Below are 21,099 nucleotides of genomic sequence, written 5' to 3'. Positions count from 1 at the left end.
TCTGATTGCCTGAATCTCATTAAGGGAATTGTGAGCTTGTTAAGAATAAGCACCATGCTTGAAGTCCAATGAACCACAACTGTTAACACGATGATGATGGTGGTGGGGATGATGGGGATGATGGGGAAGATGGGGAAGATGGGGATGATGGTGGGAATGGTGATGATGTTGGTGATGATGGTGATGATGATGATGGTGACAGACTGTAAGTTCTTAGACGACAAGAATAGTGGCCGCTCCATATCCAGGTTCAGAGCCACAATATTTAACTGTTTAATTGTTGTAAAGATTATTTTTTTCACGATGAATGCCTATGGGGGTTTGAATAAGGATGACCCCTTATAGGCTCATATATTTGAATGCTTAGTCACCAAGGAGTAGAACTCTTTGATAGTATTAGAAGGATTAGGTGTGGCCTTGTTGGAGGAAGTGTGCCAACAAGTGCTGGAGTGGGTTTTGAGGTTTCAGGAGCCCATGCCGGGTCCAGTCTCGTTCCCCCATCTCTGCTTCAGGATCAGGATGTAGCTCTCAGCTACTTCTCCAGCACCACACCTGCCTGCCACCATGCTCTCTGCCATGATGATAATGATCTAAGCCTCTGAAACTCTAAGTGTGCCTCTAATTAAATGCTTTCTTCTTTCTTTCTTTCTTTCCTTCTTTCTTTCTTTCTCTTTCCTCTTTCTTTCTTTCTTTCTTTCTTTCTTCCTTTCTTTTCTTTTTCAAGACAAGGTTTCAATGTAGCTTTAGAGCCTCTCCTGGAACTAGCTCTTGTAGATCAGGCTAACCTCGAACTCACAGAGATCCACCTGCCTCTGCCTCCCAAGTGCTGGAATTAAAGGCATGCGCCACCACCGCCTGGCTTATTTATTCATTTTTGAGACAGGATCTCCCCATGTGGCTCTGGCTGTCCTGGAACTTGCTGTATAGACCAGGCTGATTTTTCTTCATCTAAGAAGAATTACCACATTTATTCACGTGAGTGCTTGTGGCTTGTGCATGTGTGCTGTGATGTGCAGGTGAAGGTCAGAGAATCATGTGTGGGGACCTGGGGATTGAACTCAGGTCTTCAGGTTTTGTTAGCATATGCCTTTCATCATTGAGCTATCTCAACCAGTTCTTGTATATTTTCAAGACAAGTCACCATAATGATGTGCTTTGGTAGTGCAATGTTTACTCCAGGGTTGAACCCAAGTCTGGCATCTGCGTTTGTTGGCTGTTGGATCCCAGACACACGTTTTGACCTCTCTGAGCTTTGGTTTCTTACCCTACCTTACAAAAGATGCCAAATAAATAGGCACCCAAAACTCAACAGACCTTAGGGCTGCCCTCCGGTCCATGGGCTGCTACTATGTGAGTCAAATGAGAAGAATGTCAGTTGGTCTGGGGGCTTCTCTTTCTCTAAGAAAAGCAGCTCCGGGGAGAAAGGGTTTATTTGGGATCACAACTCAAAGTCCACCACGGCAGAGGAAGTCAAGGCATCCACACTTGGGAAGCAGAGTGAGAAGAATGAATGTGCCCAGCTCCCTTTCTTTTTACATGGACTATGAGCCCAGCCCTGGGAATAGGTGCCACACACAGCGGGAGAGTGTTCCCACGTCAGGGAGCCCAATCAAGAGAATCCCTCCCACAGCCCCCGGGGATGTGCGCAAATACATCTCTTCCAGGTGATTCTAGATTGTCAAATTGACAGTTAACACATTAACACAGGTGGCAAAGGAGAGAGAGATCCCAGGCTGTTTGGAAAGCCCTGAGAGCCTGAGAGGCCTATAATGTATAGGTTTCCGGTCCTTTACTCTCTCTTTACTCAGATCAGAGGAGTCAGTAGTCCCCAGTCCACCCTCTGTCCAAGGACAGCTCTGTGACCTCAAACAAGTCCCTTCCCTTTTGATGTGCCTGTTGGCCTGGGGCCAGGAACATGACCAGCAGAGGGCAGCAGTGCACCAACATTCACTATGGAGTCTGCGCTGCTTTTGTCTGACCCTGGCCCGGAAAACTGCTGAAATGCAATACGTCACTCTTTTCGGAGAAGGTTATTTTGCTTTCAGTGCACAGTTAGAACAAGGTCTTCCCACTGTGTACAGATGAAAATGGTGAGTCTCCAACGTGTAAGAAATGTAACAAGGCTACGTATTAACAGTGGACTAACAGTCGGGTCACAAGTGTCCTACATTTAGACGGTTGGAAGGTGAGACTGCTGTATCTGGGCCACTGAGCACTGATGACCTTTCACCTGCTTTATGTTTCACGAAGGTCTTTCTGAGCCTCGATATGAGAGAATTCTCATCTTAACCCCCCCAGTTTACAGCTGAGCAAACTGAGGCCTCTAAAACTCATTTGGTTTGGCACTTGGCTTAATCTTATAGGTTATTGTAGAATCTCAGGAATAGCAGTAACAACACAGTCTAGGCATTCCGCAGTGTTGCTGTTTTTAACTTTAACTTTGCAGGTGTGCATACCTGTGCACACAAACTTACCATGTCTGAGCACGTGCCTGGGAATCCAGAGAGCATACGATCCCCTGGAACTGAAGTTGTAGACGGTTGTGGATTGCCTGATGTGGGTGTTGGATATTGAACTTAGGTTGTCTGCAAGTACAGTAAGAGCTTTTAACTACTCCCCAGACTGTTTGTTTTTAGTCGTACGTGTGTGTGTGTGTGTGTGTGTGTGTGTATGAGTGTGTGTGTCCATTTATGCATGTGTGAGTACAGGTATCCTTAGAGGCCAGAAGAAGGCGTGGGATCCCCTAGAGCTGGAGTTACAGGCAGCAGCCACCCAGTGTGGGTACTGGGAACTGCTCTCAGGTCCCCTGTAAGAGCAGTAAACGTTTTTACCCACTGAGTGGTCTCAGCCCCCTCTGCAGTTTTGATGCGACGATGCAGGATGACTTCTAGCCCACGTTCTCAGTCCCGACTTCAGACAGTAAGGCGAGCTGCTGCTTTGGCTTAGCACCTGCACCAGGGGTTAGCCAGCCTTCTAGAATTGGAATGGCTTTTGATCAACAACAATCCTCAAAGGACTATCAGAGGAACCCCGCACCAGGTGCCGCTACCCACCCTCTGCTGCCCACTCGCTCTTGCTGATGGCTGTTTAGCCAGTTTGCATGTGCAATGTCTTCAACAGACGCTTGGGCTGAATAAGATGATGTAATAGGAAAGCACGACTCAAATTAGCTTCAACATAAGGAACATGTAACTTGGATTTAACAAGCAAATTGCAAGATGGTGCGGGCAGACGTTCAGCAATCTTCAAGGGTCTCTAATTTCTTACTACCGTCCCTTGCCTTCGTCTGAGCGTCCTTCCTTGCCAGGTCCTGGGAACACAGGACTGCAAGACCCTGAGAACAGTGACTCTGGGCCACCATTTGTCCCCTTTGAAAAGAAACCACCCTCCACCCATTTGCTCTCATTTCATTGGCTAGAAGTGGGTCACATGGCCTCACCTAACCCAATCCCAAGGTGGAGCAGTGAGATTGTCATAAAGGCTTAGACCAGGTTACCAATTTGAGGCTTGGCTTTATGGGAAGGTAATTTGCAGTGTCTGTGGTAATCCCCGGTGTAGTTATTCTAGCTCGCAGGGAACAATATCCAGCTCTGACACTGTGGTGCCTGCCTTTAGGAGTGAGGAACTGCGAGGGAACCACGTCCGGGTCCTGGTCTCCCATGGCCCAGCCCAGGGTATTTATACCACTTCCTTCATGTTGTGGCCACTTCTGTCTCCTACTCATGGTGGAAAATATGACAAGGGAGAAAAATAAGCACAATCCCGATTGCCCACGACCCCACCCCTCAGATCGCGGCTACCTCTGGTTTTCCTCCCAACCCCGGACTAAAGTCTTAAAGACTGAAGTTCAAGTGCAGTGTCTCCCCAGACTTCCTTTCAGCTCCAGTGCTGCGGTGTACGGCTCGGGTTCTCTACGTCCCGGGACTTCTCAAACAGTTTCGATGAGCCCAGGGAGGTTGGATCCAGGAGGTTCAACTTGGACACCAAAATCTAGTTAAATGGAGGAAGGATAAAGGTTTAAAAAGGGCGACCTTGCCCAAAAAGAGGGCGGGCAAGCTTCAGGAACACTGCAGGTGGGGCAAACATCTTTTTTGCATGGGAGGAGGGGTCACCAAGCACTCAGTCCCATTTTCTGCTAACAGCACCCAACTCTCCTTGAGAGGAGTCACTGTTAATCCTTTGTCCTTTTCCCCAGGTTCCACTCTATTCCCTGAATCGCAGTGATTGGTTCTCGAAAAGGTTGGCACATGACTAGATCTGGCCAATGAGGTTCAATTCCTGTTGTTAGGACAGCCACGTTGGATTCGACAGCTGAATTTACCTTGCCCTTACGAATTTAGAGGTGGCTTAAAAATAGAGCCAAGGGCATGGAGGTGTGGCTCAGTTAGTAGAGTGCTTGCCTAGTGTGCACAAGGCCTGGATTTGTCCCCTAGCATGCAATAAACCCGGTGTGGTGGTACATGCCTGTAATTCAGGCGCTTGGGAAGTACAGAAAGGGGTACCGGAAGTTCAAGGTTGTACTCAGCTACATAGCAAATTCAACACCTGCCCATATGAGGTCCTGCCTTAGAATGAAATAAAGCCTATATGGTAAAGAGTAGACGTAAGAGACAGAGAGGAGACTGCAACCAAGGGCAACATTGCAGCTCCTCCATTTGTGTTGAAATCCATGACCTCTATGGATTTTAAATTACATAAAGTCAATTGCCGTTTATTCTATATATGTGTGGATTTTTTAAATAGGTGCTTGCTATGTAGCTCATATGTCATTGAGCTCATGAGCCTCTTGCCTCAGCCTGCTGAGTGCTGGGATTCTATATGAGCCCTGATGACTAGTCAATTGCCTACCTTTGCATAAGCAAGTTTTAGTGAATTTCTGTCATGCAGGTTGCAAGGTGCTCCGTAGATAAAAGTGCTTGTTGCACAGTCCCCTTAGCTCCATCCCCCCAAACCCACAGCGGGAGGACAGATCCAACTCCCAAAAGCTAGGCTCTGCCCCCCACACATGTTGTAGCATGCGTGCTCCTGCACACAAACACACCACACACACGGTGATTATAAGTGAACTAAACATTTCTGCCCTGTGCAACAAAAGCTCAAATCCATTTTGTTGCTAAAAGGAAAGGAGAAAATGTCAGGACTGAGGGTCGGGGGGCTTCTCTGTGCCACACTGCCATCCAGCTTGTGATGTGGGTTAATTCAGCTCACCTCTCACGCAAGGTTTGAAGTAGAGATGATCTGTCCCTTTTGGGGGAGGGGTGGGAGAAGTGATTGACTCTGTAGCTGACAGTGTTTCATGGAAGCCATGAGGAGTGAGAATGCAAAGGGCTCTTCTGAAATGTCAGGATAATTTTAGCGATCCCAGAAGGGCTTAGACGGGTGGCGAATTGAGAAGTAAACACATATGCTGCAGGAGCTAAATGGCCTCAGGAAGGGATGAGGTGACGATAGGGGTAAGAGAGCTGGAGCTGGGCACACTGCTGGCACATGCCTGGCACACGCCTGTAACCCCAGCACAGAGGCAGAGGCAGGTGGATCTGAGAGTTCAAGGCCAGCCTGGTCTACAGAGGGAGTTCCAGGCTAGTGAGAGAAGCCCTGTCTCAAAAACAAAGAGGAAGGAAAGATCCTGGGCTTTCTGGTCTACCCTTTCCTTCCCTTTTTTGATAGACAGGAGAGACAAAGGACTATTACCTTAAGAAAATGGCAACAAACTGTAGATGTGGCTCAGTTGAAAGAGTACTTGTATAGCATACAGGAGACCCTGGGTTCAATCCCTAGCGCCGTATAAACCAGATGTGGTGGTGCATGCCTCTAAGCTCATTGCTTGAGAGGCAGAGGCAGGGAGATTAGAAGTTCAAGGCTATCCTCAGCTGCATATGGAGTTTGCTGGCAAGTGGAATGTATGAAGCCCTGTCTAAAAAAGGGTAGGAGGAAGCAGGGCAGACGGCTCAGTCGGGAAATTGCCTGTATGGATGGGGACCTGTATTCTTATCTTCGGGACCCATGTGAGAGCCTCCCCTGTAACCTCAGTGCTGGTGCTGGGGTGAGTGGGGCAGAGACAAGTGATCTCTGGCACTCACTGGCCAGCAGCCTAGACAAATCAAATCGTTGCGCTCCAGGCTCAGTGTGAGGTATAGCCCAGATGGTAGAGCGCTTGCCTAGCATGTGGGATGCCCCGGGTTCAAGTCTCAGTACCACAAAAAAACAAACCTTTGAGAGCCAATTAGAATCTGCCATACCCTTCAGAAAGGACTTCACAGAAGTTAGCGTGGGCTTCTCCATTCCTCTGCCCTCCTAACCATTTCACCTACTGCGTTGCTGATATCTTGGTGCTGGGGACCAAACCCAGGGCTGCCTGCACACACTCTGCTTGCCCATGCCCCTGCCTCCTTATGGTACCTTTTTGTTTGCTTTCCCTTACAGTGACTATAACCACTGGGCAATGCTAAATGACACATTGGTTGTGCTTCCTCCTGAAATTCTGTTTCCGAGAGTACCGCTGCCTCTAAGTTCATAGTAAGGCCAACCATCCTCCCCCTTGGGAACCAACCATAGTGGCGTCCCTGTGCCAGCTCTTCTGCTGACAGACAGTTGATACTTTTCCCCAGTGCCTTATACAGGCACCCCTAGCAAGGAGGCCCATGACTGAGGCTCCTTGCATTGCCCACAGCCCCATTCTTCTTGGTTTCCTGTGTTTGAGCACTTGGTCCCCAAGCTTGAACATCTCAGAGGTGGAGCATGACTTGAGGAAGTGTGTCAATGGAGGCAGGCCTTGAGATTTGACAGGCAGGCTCCCCTTCTAGCCTCGCTCTTCCTGACTGCAGGTGCAATGTGACCAGCTGCCTCCGCTAAGTGGCTTCTCGTCAGGTATTTTGGTCACGGTGACAAGAAAAAGAAAGACTACAGCGTCCATCCCGTCACCGCTCACTTTCAAGTTTGCTCCTTCCTTGGGGTTTGCTTCTTAGAGGCTCGAAATGTCCAAAGCTCTTCGGGAAGTGAACTCATGGGGGTTTCACCCAAATTCATGACCATCTATTGCCAAGGAGACAGGGTTCCACTCCGTAGTGGTTAGGACCACAGGCTTAGGATCGGGCAAGCCGACTGTTTTTTATGACTGTTCAGAAAAAGAGGTAGTTGCTACTGGTGTCTAGTAGAGGTCTGAGATACTGCTGGATGTCCAACAGTAAAGACACAGACACAGACCTCCACAACAGACTTCCAGCCCCGATGTCTAAAGACACAGGCCTCCACAACAGACTTCCAGCCCTGATGTCGACCATGGCAAGGTTGGAAGGTCCTGTGTTAAGCAGAGATACTCGTGGGACCACTCAAAGAGCCTTCTTTAGAACCTGGGGGTCAACAGTATGTCATTTCTGCTGGCATTCAGCCTCCTGAGTCCACAATGATGAAGCCCAGATGACTCCCAACCAGTGTTCTGTGTCATCAGGGATGAAATGAACACAGTGAAGGGAACAGTTATTAATTGTTGAAACATTAGTCAAGTCTTTCCAGCCCCTGGTACAATGCCTGCAGCATAAATGAATCCCGGTGTTTGTTGAATGGCTGACTGATCAATGCAAGGCTTTTTAAACTCATTATCCACTAATTTATGTGCAGTGAGGGAGTCACTGGATACTCTTAAGGGACAGGCCTGGTCTTCTCCTGTGCTCTGAGACAAGGACTATGGTTCGTCAAAGAAATGACTTCAAAAGATTGGGACCTCTGTCGCCAACCACGGAGCAGGGAGCCAGAACCAAAGTCATGGGGAGTTTTGGATGAAAGTCACGCTCCATTTAGGCAAGGAAAAAAAAAAAAGAAAGAAAGAAACTCAGCCAGGCTTTGTGCTGCCTCGCTGTGGAACAAGAGCTGTTTTCTGGGCCCAGAACCTGCTCTGTCCCATGTTTAATTTCTTCCATCTGTCTGGTATCTGACCTCTGCTGCCCTCCAAACCATTGCCACATATTGTCTGCCTATGTTCCCATATAAGGCGATCTCTCTCTCTCCCTCCCCCTAGTCCTCTCCCTCTTTCCCTCTCTTTCTCAGGGTTGGTTAACAACACAGCTCGCTTCCTCCACCCTGCTCTCCCCCCTCCCCCGCCTTCCCTGGCATCCTGTGCTGCCAGGGTGGACGGCTGAGCGGGAAGGGGCAGGGGGCTGCCAAGGAATGCAGCAGGTTTATTTTTACTCAAGCTGCATTCTTTGCCTGCCCTGCAGGCCTCAGCCACTTGGGGATGTCACATGCCGATAAGCTGGGGGGGGGGGGGAGTGAGTGAGATCTGTGGCTCAAATCTACAACACCCAGGTGTGAGCCATCCTCATGGAGTTGGGGTGGAGGGGAGGGGCAGGCAGGGACACCGAGGTCATGGGATTCGCCTGTTCCAACTGCTCTGGCACCAGTTCCCAGAAGTTTGGTCTTTTTGAGAAGCAACAGAAGGGACTGAGATCTGTCACCACTGAGGCCCCCCTCTGGTACAAACTCAGCACCTGCTAGGACATGGGGTGGATTTAGGAATCTGAGTGAACTGAGTAGCCTTGTGACCCTTTGTGACCTCGCTGTCACTTCCTTTCTCTATCAGAATAGTAACATCTGTTGGATACTATTCCATTGTCCTAGAGAAAACACACTCTACCAGGCAGGGTTCTCAGTCTGTCTCGTTCCCTTAGTGCCCGGCACACAGGAGGTGGTCAAACATGTGTAGAGCAACTCGGTGAAATAATACTTTTCAGTTTGAATCAGCCACGAAATGATAGCAGATTTGACCGTAGCCTATTGCGTGCCCACAGGCATCTGAGAGACACTAGTTAGGAGCCAGGTCAAAATATGATAGTGAACAAGGCAGAGAGGACTGGGGGGAGGGTCGCTTGTTAGAATGCTTGCCTGTTCAGGATGTGTTCTTTGGGATGGATTCTGCTTTCTGCACCATGTCCTCCAGGCTCATCCACAGTGCAGTGTGTATCAGTGCTACATTTCTGTGCATGTGCGTGTGTGTGTGTGTACAGATTGTGCAGGTTCATCCATGGTGCAGCACTATTTTATTTCTCTCTTTCTCTCTCTCTCTCTCCCTCTCTCTCTCTCTCTCTCTCTGTGTGTGTGTGTGTACACAAATGTGTGCAGGTTCATATGTGTGCCCATGCTAATGGAAGCCAGAGGTCAATGTTCGGTGTCTTTCTCAATGACTTTCCACATTATTATTATTATTATTATTATTATTATTATTATTAATAGCCGGGCGGTGGTGGCGCACGCCTTTAATTCCAGCACTCGGGAGGCAGAGGCAGGCAGATCTCTGTGAGTTCGAGACCAGTCTGGTCTACAAGAGCTAACTCCAGGACAGGCTCTAAAGCTGCAGAGAAACCCTGTCTCGAAAAACCAAAAAAAAAAAAAAATAATAATATGGTCTCTCACTGAACCTGGTGCTCACTATTCTGACCTGGACTGACTAACCAATGAGCTCCAAGTGTCCTCCTGACTCTGGATCCTGATGCTCCCTTGCGTGCCTGGCATTTTCACATGGATTCTGAGGATCTAAATCGGGTCCTCATGGCTGTACAACCAGCACTTTATTGACCGAGCCATCCCTCCAGCCCCTAAATGCTTCATTTCTTTTTAAGACAGACTCACATTTTACTGCACACAGACACCATGGCTTCTTTGTCCGTTTGTCAGCTAACCCATCGTTTGGTTCCATCATTCCATCTGTGACTCTATCAAAGACCTTGACTTGACATCATCACTTCATGGGGCTAAGAAGGTCTCAGGCACGTGTGCTCTTGGCCGTCTCTCACCCACTCCCACCCTCCCTCCAACCTTATCCTGCATGGTTCTGTGCTTTCTGATGGCCCCAAATACAGCTCTATTGCTGGCTACCCTTAAATACTCCCCCTGAATTCTATAAATACACCAAATATTCAGCTCAGGAAAAGAAGATGAGGAGAAAAAAAATCATCCAAAACAAAAATACACTTTTCTCTTTTCCATCAATGGCCAAGGGTTTCTGATTCACATTCTCTGCTTTGACTCTGAGGTATGTGCTTGGATTATTTTTCAACCATTAGCTCCATATGGGTAGGAGACTAGGCCGCTTGGCTGGGCCTAGCAACACATGCCTGTACTCAACTACTCGAGAAGATCATGAGTTCAAGGTCAGCCTGGATTCTGGGGTTCTATCTCTGAAAAGGAGGGGAAGCTTGGCAGGTAAAAGTGCTTGTCACACAGGCCTGATGACCTGGGTTCAATTCTTAGAACCTACAAAAAGTTGGATGTGGTGGCTCTTATCTGTAGTCCCAGGACTCCTGCTCTGTGGATGGGAGGGGGAGACAAGAGAGTTGCCCCAAAGTCCACAGGTCAAATAGCCTGGGGTGTGAAAAATAAGAGACACTGCCTCACAAGGTGGAAGGGAGGAACGGACTTCTCAGCGCTGGTGTCTGACCTCCACATGATGCACATATGTGTATACACATGAAATAATATCAATAAAAGTTAGACTAAAAGAAAGAGTGAGAGATTGCTGCTTAGGGAGCCCCCAGAGCCAAAGAAAGCCCCATAATGTGTTAATGTAAACTCTTGTAGAGACCTTTGAACACCTACCTTAGTAGTCTGATTGTGGCCCTTTCCTCTGTCTACTCTAGGCCAGTGTGAGGCAGTTTAGTGGACCAGTGAATACGGCTTTGGGATCGGGTAGATTGGCGTCTGAATTTTGGCTCCATCAGCCATTAGCGACATGGTTGTGGGCTCTCTGTTAGCTCAGCAGGCCTCAATATCCTTCATCATAGAATGGCATGAGGGTGAATGACTGGCCTCGAAAAGCCTCTTTGCTCATCATTTAGTTTCAGAATTCAATTCACAGAGAACCAGTCTGCCTGTCCAGGTTCCCCTCTACAATCCGTGGAGGATGATTTACATGGATATGAGAACCTTTACCCGTTGGCTACCTGTTGGGGTCAGCCTGCTGGGAGATCAGGCAGGAGATGAGGGGCTGGGAGAAGATGGAGCTGGGACGTCTCCCTACAGACATTGCTGGATTAGCAGCTCCCACTAGTCGCCCTCTGATCCTTTCTTGAACTTCCTGCTTTTGACTCAAGGACTCTGCGACACCTTTGTTGCTGGTCCCCTGTAGGGCCGCTGCTTAAATCCTGCTCAGACTTTTATGTACAGCCCGTGTTGTACTCTAGTTACTCAGGGGGAGCTGTGTCTGTATTGATGGGATTGCCGACTGGCAGAAGTCCTTAGTCTGTGACTCAGGTCTGCCAGAATTATTTTATTTTGTATCTGCTGAAGTCTGACCTTGAGCCCCTCTCTGTTAGGTTGGAAGGCAAGGCAATCTCATGGTTGAGTGTCCTCCCATTGGCACACACTCCGAGGGGTACCAGCTCCCGGGGCTTTTCTGAGGAAATGAGGCTTTGGGCATCACATGACTGCTCACTCACTCACCCCACCCTGCAGCTCTGTTCTCATACAATGGTGCGGCTGCCTCTGTGTGACCAACTCCTTGGAAAGCCCAGGACAAGGAAAATGTCATTGACTGTTGGTGTGTCCTCCATAGAGTGCGATCACCTCCTCTTGGGCTCTACAGCCGGCCTGGGTACCTCAGAGCACCTCTTGTGCCTGCTGATCCCCCTGAAGGAGGTGTCATCCTCGTCCCTGTCCTCCCCCGCCACTCCCCCCCCCCAAAGACTTCACAGCTTATGTAGCAAATGGAGGTCTGCTTTGGAAGCTCCGCCTGCTAATGACACTTGGGATTGCTTCTGGAGGAGGGGAAACAGACCACATCACACATGTTAATATCGGGGTCAGTTCTGACCCATTTGTGTTTCTTGAGGCTGCTGATAAGTAGTAAGCTCTCAGCAGGGGTGACTTGATGATAGGCTTGAGCTGCTAGGAGAATGTCAGGCGGGCGAGGACTATATTTCAATCCAAGTGGATTACCAAGGAGTCTATATAAATTGTAATAGAAATTTGGCTACTTTATATAGCCCATTAATCTCATTGGTAATTTTCAGAGTTTGAAAACTGTAGTCCATTTGGAAACACAAAATCCATTACCAGGAAAGCCTGAGAAAAATGTAGTACCAGGCATGCATTTAATTAGGCCTCTGGAATCTCATCCATTTAGCTGAATGTTTCACAGGATATTTATCTTTCTGCCTTTTAAGAAAGCACATCCTGCTACCAAATGTGCCCACAAGATCCAACTGCCAGATCAGAGAGAGCTTGGGGTATCTCCAAACCTCAATTCAGGTTTCCATTTAAACCTAATGGCTCTCATCTTGACATAACCTAAATGGCAAGGGGGTTAAATGACAATGAATGGGTAATGAAATGACCCACTTGTGAGCACATTCCGGTGTCTGGGCCATTTTCCCCGTTTTCAAAGGATGAAATAATGTGGGCAGCGTGCAGAGCTACCCCAGATGGGATGGCATCTTGGAAACTGGCGTTCACTGAATGCTCGCTCAGGATCCAGAAATATCTCCTGGTCAGGATGATAGGTCTAAATTTAATACCCCAAACAGAAACTTAGCTTGGATTCCATGGGTTCTGCACAGGAAAGTTTCTGTTTGGAAGTTCTGAACTGAAAGGGGCTGGGGACGTTGTGTTCGTGGCGTCCCATGGATGGCTGTGAGGAGCTCTCCTGGCCCATAGCAGGAACCTGCACTAGAGACAGATGATTTGTTGGGAAGAAGCAAAGGAGCAAGTTCGCATCGATACAGACACACCACAAAACGAATACCCGTCCGTTTCTTTTTTTTTTTAATTATTTTACATTTATTTGTGGATTTATGTGTGTATGTATGCATGTGCACTCATGTGTCCATGTGTGAAGGTCAGAGGACAAGTTTCACCCCCCTTCTACTCTGAGGATTCTGGGATCCAAGCTCAGGTCACCAGGCTTGGCAGTGCCTTTACTACCGAGTCATCTTGCCCTACCCCCATTTTTTTTAAGATAATGTTACACCTGGCACAGGTTGACCTCAAACTTACTATGTAGCTAACAATGACCTAGAACTTCTGGTCCTCTTGTGTCTGCTTCCCCGTGCTGAGATAACAGGCCCGTACTACCAGGTAAACATGTACCACATGAGTTTTGTGCGGTACTGGGGATCAAACCCAGTGTTTTGTGTGCGCTAGGCAAGCCCTCGACTAACGGAACCACATGCACAGCTTTTTTTTTTTTTTAAAGATTTATTTATTTATTATGTATACAACATTCCTTCCCTGTAAGCTTGCATGCCAGAAGAGGGCACCAGATCTCATTATAGATGGTTGTGAGCCACCATGAGGTTGCTGGGAATTGAACTCAGGACCTCTGGAAGAGTAGTCAGTGCTCTTAACCTCTGAGCCATCTCCACAGCTTTTAAGATGTAGCAGTCTTTCCGGCCACCACTACCCTGTGTGGCTCCCGTTGGCACAGCAGCTCCCCGCTGCCGACAGGCCCGGCCCTTCCTTCTGGAGCCACCCTTGCCCACTATTACTGCCGCTAGAAGAGAAGAATGATTCAAAAGTGGTTTGAGGTGGGTGTGGCGCACATATGTAAGGTGGCGGCAAGGCAGAGTTTGAGGCCAGCCTGGGCCACACAGTGAGTTCCAGACCGGTCTGGCCTATATACTAAATACCCTGTTTCAAAAAAACACACAGGATGGAGTGTGGCATGGTGGTGCACACCTGTAATCCCAGCTACTCAGCATGCCGAGACAGGAGGACTGAAAATGCAAGGCTAGCACAGGTGATTTAGCAAAATAAAATATGGCCAAAGAATTTTTTAAAAAATTTAAAAAGGAAATTGTCTAGGAGCTGGAGAGATGGCTCAGCAGTTAAGAACACTTGCTGCTCTTCCAGAGAACCCAAGTTTGATTCCCATCACACAGTCTCACATGCACACACACACACCCCACACCACATGTTACAGCCATCTGTAACTCCATTTCCACGAGTCTGATGCCCCTTATGGCCTCCATGGGCACTGCATGCACGTGGCGTACACATGCAGTAGAAAACACCTGTACACATAAACCAAACATGAAAGCGAGAGCATGCAGCTCGTCTGATGGACTTTGTGCCGACAAGAGTCTGCTCTGGGACCATTCTGAAACACGAGGCTGGCAGGGTATAAGTCTGTCACTGCTAGCAGCCCATTCAGAGCAAAGTGGAGAGGAGCCAGAGAGGTGGAGGGAGAAAGTCAAGCTGACAGGGAGCACTTACGTTAAGTCACAAGGGAAGGTAGTGTTATCCTTGAACTTCACAAGTACACAGTATCTAACCACTTGCTCTAGTGTGCTGTTCTGTGACTGTGATGAAATACCACAACCAGAAACATACTGGAGAGAAAGGGGTTTGCTTGGTTTAGAGATCACAGTCCATTGTCAGGAAGTAAGGGCAGGAGTTTAAGGCCGGAGCTTGAAGCAGGAATCACAAAGGGATACTTCTTACTGGCTTGCTCCTCCTGACCCACATGCCCAGGGATGGCCTTGCCGGCAGTGGGGTGGGCCCTCCTACACACAATAAATAAAAGATATAATAAAAATTAAAAGAAAGGGTGACGATGTACCTACCTTCCTAGCATGTGCAAGGTTAGCAGGAAGAGGTAGAGGAAGAAGAGGAGGAGGAGTGGGAGGAGAGGAGGCAGAGGAAGGGAGGGGGTGACGTAGAAGTGACAAGCTTTCAGAACTACTGTCACACAGGGTCAGAATCTATTAAAAATCTCAAATACAGTTCAGTTAAAAGGTGCCACTGGGAGATTACATGCAAGACTTGACCTGGCATCTGGGGAGTGGGGTGCGAGGGGCTAGCTTGCTTCAGACAGAATCAGCAAAGCCTGCCTGTTGTGAAACTGTTATCGGGAATGTCTTCCTAGGTGAGTCCCACCAAGGTTTTATCTTGAGGCGTCCCAGAGAGGAATCTGTTTTCCCTTCGGTCTGTCGACAGGCAGTCTGTCTCCATTTCTGTGGTTCCTGCCAAGCACCTTTACCAGCTGAGCAGTCTCACCAGATTCTTTTACTGGGCCTTACTATGGCTCTTTCGGGTGGAGGATTGACAATATGGCTTCTTCAGCCCTCCCTGTCCCCCAGTAAGCGCGGGGCTCGTCATCTGGCCTTCATCATCACCGGAACATTTTGCTACATGTCTCTCAGTCCTGGCCTGTTTGCCGTCTGTCTTACCCCCTTACTCCTACAGGGACAGAACCCCTCTGGGTCTTGCTCTCTATTGAATTCTCTAATTGCAGCAGTCAGCAGTATGGGGCATATAAGAAAGGTCTAATTTATCATTTGTTAGTTTTAGGTTATGGTAAGTTTCTCCAAGGATGTCTGATCAACTAACCCAGTTTTCAGAGTAGGACTCCATTTGTCTGTCAGTCTCTGTCTCTCTCCCTCCATGCGTCTCTTAATCTATACTTTATTATTGTTCCCTTGTATGGTTTAATCTGGAGATACTTATGTCGAAAACCTAAACTTGAAAACCACGCCCAGTGCTTCCTGACCCCAAACTTCAGCTAGCCCTGCTTCAAAGAAGTAGTCGCCTCAAGTTTGGTAAGTAAATAAATGTATGAAACAGCACACGCAAATAGCATAGGATAAGTACTTTGTCAAGTGTGAACTGTAGAGGGTTCGCGACGGCGATTATCGCCCAGAGTGGGACCCGCAGCCCGGGACACCCTAGGCTTTCTGCAGTGATTCAGAACTCCAGGCAACAGGTCCAGCTTCCAGCCCGAGGCCCCGCCCACGGTGCGCGCCCTAAGTCATGGGAAGTGACGTCACCACATGGCAACCGTTGCCAAGGAGCGGTCTCTAGGAACCCGCTAGCGCCCGGGTGCCTCCCGAGGGGTGGGGAAGTGGTTTTGTGAGGAGAATTTGAGGTAACCATTCCAACTCGCGGCCGGAAACTCGGCGAACCCCGAGTCCCCTCGAACTGCGCCCGCTCCCGGCCGGTGGCGGCGCCAGGGCCTGGTCGGGGGTCGGCCGCGTGGGGCCTGGCGGAAGCGGGGTCCCTGGCCCCCCCACCCGCCCTGGACTCTGTTTCTGGGACTCGCGGGAGCCAGTGGGCCTGCGCACGCCGCCCCGACTTGTGCCAGATAAAACGCGCGTCCTGGTTTTAATTCTTGCCCCGGCCCCCTGGGTGCTGCTGTGGGTGAGTGCTGGTGAATTAGCGCGGCCAGTTGCGCTTGAAGAGGGATAGTAATTGCTTTTGCTAATTTTAGCGCGCAGCGCCCGCCGGGCACCGACAGCCTACCTGTTCAAGAACATCTTTGTCCTCTGAAAGCTGGTGGGCGACCTGGGGTGTGGGAACCCCAACTGATTTCTTTCTTTAAAAAAGTTTTTTTGATTGCCATATATTAGTTATGTATAATGGGTGCCATTAGGCTATCTTCATCTTCATACATGCATACAGTGTCTTTTGATTATACCGCTCCGACTTCCCACTCCGATTCCCTTTCCATTTCCCAGCTCATTTCCCTTCGACTTTAATGATCCCCCCCCTTCTTTTTTGGTGGTCCTATGAGTTTAATTATGGTTTCTTTCAGGAGCATGGGTTACTTATCAGTGGCACACCATTGAAGAAAATATATATCCCTCCCTTAGCAACCATTACCTGCCTGTAATTACTCATGAGCCCCCAGAACCCCACTTTTCTTCTCTTTTTAGCAACATTTTACTCATTTATTCAGATATTTGGTTTGATTTTGTGTTTCTGAAAGAGAAAAAAAGAATTGTTTTAAATTTATATGTGGATATGATGTGTATTAATATATTTTTACAGCTGAAAACTTGAAGCTCCACAGTTTAAAAAAAAAGATAATTACTTTTATTTATTTTTGGTTTGTGTTTTGAGAACCGCTTCTCTGTGTGGGTTTCTCTGTGTAGCCCTGGTTGTCCAGGAACTCACTCTGTAGACCAAGCTGGGCTTGAACTCAGAGATATGCTTGCCTCTGCCTCCTAGCACTGAGATTAAAAGCACAAACCACACTTCCTGGCTAAGATATTTTTATATAAGCTTAAAAGAAATCTTAAATTTAGAAGCTATACTGGTTATGCCATCCTTTTCTGTCTTTTTACTATTTTATTTACTCATAATTGTGTTATTATGAAATAGTAATATTTTTAGTTTTTTAAATGTTTTCTAAATGTAAGCTTCACCCACCCAATTAAGGAACCCATTTCATGCCAGGCTTGGTGGGCCTTGATTTTAATCCCAGCATTTAGGAGGTAGAGCCTTAGTCTACATAGTGGGGCTGTAGCCCAGGCTACCTAGGCCTGCACAGCGAGATCTTTCAAAAGGAAAAAAAAAATTTTTTTTTTAGAGCAAGATGTTCATGATGCTCATGGCTTCACTTTATATCTTCAGTGAAATAGTATCTCTTTCATAGTTTTAACTAAGAAAGCATTAAGATAACCTTTGCTTCCTTTGTCTCACTTATCTTTTCTAGTTTAATCTGGTCTTATGTAGCCCAGGCTGGCCTCAAACTCTGGCTCCTTCTCTCTCAGCCTCTGCAGTCTTGGGGTTACAGATGTGCAGCATTTTATACAGGAATAGCAGCTCAGTCTGTGGTGGTTTTTGACAAGGTCTCAAGTGGCCTAGGCTGCTTTGAACTCAGTGAGTAGCCAAGGATTACCTTGTACTTCTTTTTGTTTTATTTTTTGAGACAGGGTTTCCCAGTAGCTATGGAGCCTGTCCTGGAACTCACTCTGTAGACTGGACTGGCTTCGAACTCACAGAGATCCACGTGCCTCTGCCTCTCAAGTGCTGGGATTAAAGGCGTGCGCCACCATTGCCCGGCTCACCTTGCACTTCTGATTGTCCTGTTTCCATGTGCAGCCACATCCAGTTTAGTCAGTGCTAGGAACTGAATTCAGGGCTTCCTACATTTTAGGCAAGCCCTCCACCAACTATGCTACGTCCCCAGCCCCGCAGTTCATTTTAGTAAACAATTTCCTATGATAAAGCCTTTTCAGCAGTTGAATCAGATACATAACTTTTAATTAAGAATTTAAAAAATAATTTAAAATATTTATTTTAGGTGTATGTTTTGCCTGCGTGTATGTATGTGCACCACATGCATGCCTAATGCCCGTGATGTTCAGAAGAGGATGTTAGAGTCCCTGGAAATGAAGTTAGGGATGGTTGTGAGCCACCACATGGGTGCTGGGAACCAAACCCCAGGTCCTCTACAAGAGCAACCAGTGCTCTTAACTGCTGAGTGCTCTTTCCGGTCCCAGAAATTCAGTTTTTTTTAAGGTTATGGTCTTTCATAACGGCCTTATTTCTTCTTTACTTTGGCTTCTGTGTTTTATTTTTTTATTTTATTTGTTTTGTTTTTTGGCTTGAGGCCTATGAACTAGTTCATTCAGTCTAGTAGAAGTCATTGTTTCCAGCTCAATGTGTATTCAAAATGGAAATGTGATTCCTCATGGAAAGTACAGTTGTGCAAAGCAAGAAATAATGTACACCTAAGAAAGTAGAACAACATAAAAAGTAGCCTAACGAAAGCCGAGTAGACCATATGGTGGGGGTGGAGGGCAGACTCTGTTTCTTTGCTGCAGAACTTGAGGGTTTCCTGAGATAACTTGAACCTGAGCTTGGTGAGAGTCACACCTCCAAACAAGGGAAGCAATCCTGCTAGGCAGAGAAAAGTAGGTGGAAGCAGGGAACAGTGACTGGGCTGGCTTCGGAGTGAAAGGCTGAGCTAGATCATAAAGGTCATGAGATCTAAGAGGATCAGCCTATATTCCATAGGAAAGAGAGCTTACAAGTGATTTGGGATGAGAGGTGGCGGCCGAATGCTGGAGACGGTTTCCTCGTTGAAGGTAAAAGGAAACCAGGACCTGAATTACTCAGAGTTGAGGTCTCCCAGGCTAATCCAGTAATAGCAATGGGTGGAGAGTGTTTGCTGGAGACCTGGACAGCACTAGAGAACATGCCTGGGCTGTATGTGGTGTGTGGGCCCTGCTTGCATTCTGTGGCTGAGGCTAAGCACAAATATGGGGTCTGGGTCGCCAGATCTGCTTGCCAAAAGGAACAAGATCTAGATTTTTTTAAAAAATGTTTATTTATTATGTATATAATATTCTGTCTACATGTATGCTTGCAGGCCAGAAGAGGGCACCAGACCTTATTACAGATGGTTGTGAGCCACCATGTGGTTGCTGGGAATTGAACTCAGGACCTTTGGAAGAGCAGGCAATGCTCTTATCTACTGAGCCATCTCTCCAGCCCCAAGATCTAGATTTTTACCATAAAAATCTGATATTTTAATGTGAGTTACCAATTTAAAACAAAAACTAAAATTTTGCCTGTAAATTCTTTCTTTAACCCAGGGTAAAAACTGTGTAGCGTACTGGAGAGGCTCTAGTGTCAGTGGGCTGTGTCCAGGTGACTGCTGCCAGAGCTGATGTGGTACAAGAGCAGTCAATAGTAAATGTTATCAGCACATATAGATTCCATAAGAAATTTCATAGTTTGATTTCTTCTAACAAACTGGCCTTTACTCCACATTTTGTATGCTGTACAGACCTCTCTGTACCCCTCTGCCTACTTCCTATAAACTTAATTCTGATTCTCTCCCAACACTTTCTTTAGCTATCAAGATTAAGGAATCCCCCTCCTTTTTTTCTTTTCCCCACTTTTTAGTTTTAAGCTATAAAAGACTTAATCATGAGTGACCAAATCAAATTCATCGTGGATAGCCTCAATAAGGAGCCTTTTAAGAAGAACTATAATTTAATCACATTTGATTCTCTGGGACCAATGCAACTATTACAAGTTCTCAATGATGTTCTGGCTGAGATCGACCCCAAGGTAAGTTTCCTCTTCATTTCCATTTTTTATTTTTGCTTTTTGTGGGCTTTCTTGTTTGTTTGTTCTGTTTGCTTTGTTGTCCTGGAACTCATTTTGTAGACCAGGCTGGCTTCACTGGGATCTGCCTGCCTCCGCCTCCTGAGTTCTGGGATTAAAGAAGTGGCTAAATTTTCTCCTTCTTTGTAATGAAAAGTATGTTAGGACAGCCTGCTGCCTTTCCTCTAACTATTGTGGGTCTGCAAAGCCCTCCTCAGGCCTTGTTTACCCTGCTTGTAAAGCAGTAGTAAATGATCTGTAGGTCTCCTACTAACACACATTTCAGTGTCTACTAAAAAAATGTTTTTTTTTTTTTTTTACATTTTATTTATTTTGTGTGCTTGTGTGTGGGCATGTACATGCTCATCAAACTCAAGAAAGAGGACGACTTTCAGGCATCAGTTCTCTCTTCTACCATGTGAGTCCCTGTGATCAAATTGGTGTTGCCAGGCTTGGTGGCAGACCCCTTTACCCGTTAAGCCATTTCGCTGGCCCCTCAATTTTCTATCTAAACCTTATTTAGACATTATTTCTCTACTTCTAGACACAAATAGCTTTGGTCCTGGAATAAAGATGCATTTTACAAAAGGTTTTATTGTATTGCAAGTTAGTTTATGTCTTTTATCCACTTTCCTATTGGAGACTTTCTTTGAAGCTTGACATTCTAAATGTGAATCCTGATCTGACTTGTTTGCTCCCTCACTTGGAATCTGAGCCCTGCACTTAATCTGCTTTATGAAGAGACCATTGTGCCTGTTAGCTCCACCAGAACAAGCTTGTCAATGAGTTTAAATATTTTTCTTTGTTAACTATACAACAATGACATATTTTTCAATTTATTTATTTGTTAGCAAGATGTTGATATCAGAGAGGAGATGCCAGAGCAGACAGCCAAGCGAATGTTGAACCTTCTTGGTATCCTTAAGTACAAGCCTCCAGGAAATGCTACAGACATGTAAGAATCTGCTCATATATCATGTTTTCTTAAAGCTGTGCTTTAAAGCTCAAACCTCCAGATGCTGTAGTTGGTCTTTTTAGGTAACATCTGGCCCTCCCTTTTCTGATTGCCTTAGGACATTACAGAATTTGAAAACCGTTTTAATCCTTCGAATGCTGTATTGTCACGTAGAAAGTCTTAAATGGGTCAGTTCTTCCCCTCTGGCCAAAAAAGTCAGGCAAATACCATTTTGTGATTTATGCCATTCTAGATAAAATAACTCTGGGGCTGAAAAAATGGCTCAGTGGTTAATAATGTTTGCTGCTCCTTCAGAGGAC

General features: G+C 46.9%; 1 protein-coding gene across 6 annotated transcripts in view; it reads left to right on the top strand.

Moving 5' to 3' along the window:
* Positions 1-1,957: 1,957 nt before the first annotated feature.
* Ift81 (intraflagellar transport 81) overlaps positions 1,958-21,099 on the top strand; it is a 90,142-nt gene continuing 71,000 nt past the window's right edge. Inside the window, exons 1-3 of one of the 6 annotated variants that reach the window (XM_038345349.2) lie at positions 1,958-2,090; positions 19,621-19,788; positions 20,676-20,779. In XM_038345349.2, the coding sequence (XP_038201277.1) occupies positions 19,645-19,788; positions 20,676-20,779 (248 nt within the window). In that variant the 5' untranslated portion in view covers positions 1,958-2,090; positions 19,621-19,644. Of the gene's footprint in view, positions 2,091-15,764; positions 15,851-15,921; positions 16,123-19,620; positions 19,789-20,675; positions 20,780-21,099 lie in introns of those variants that run through there. The other 5 variants (XM_038345348.2, XM_038345350.1, XM_038345347.2 and 2 more) reach the window with 5 other exon arrangements.

The sequence above is a fragment of the Arvicola amphibius genome, chromosome 10 (genome assembly GCF_903992535.2).
Source record: "Arvicola amphibius chromosome 10, mArvAmp1.2, whole genome shotgun sequence".
NCBI lineage: Eukaryota > Metazoa > Chordata > Mammalia > Rodentia > Cricetidae > Arvicola > Arvicola amphibius.
This window is presented reverse-complemented; position numbering and strand designations above follow the sequence as displayed.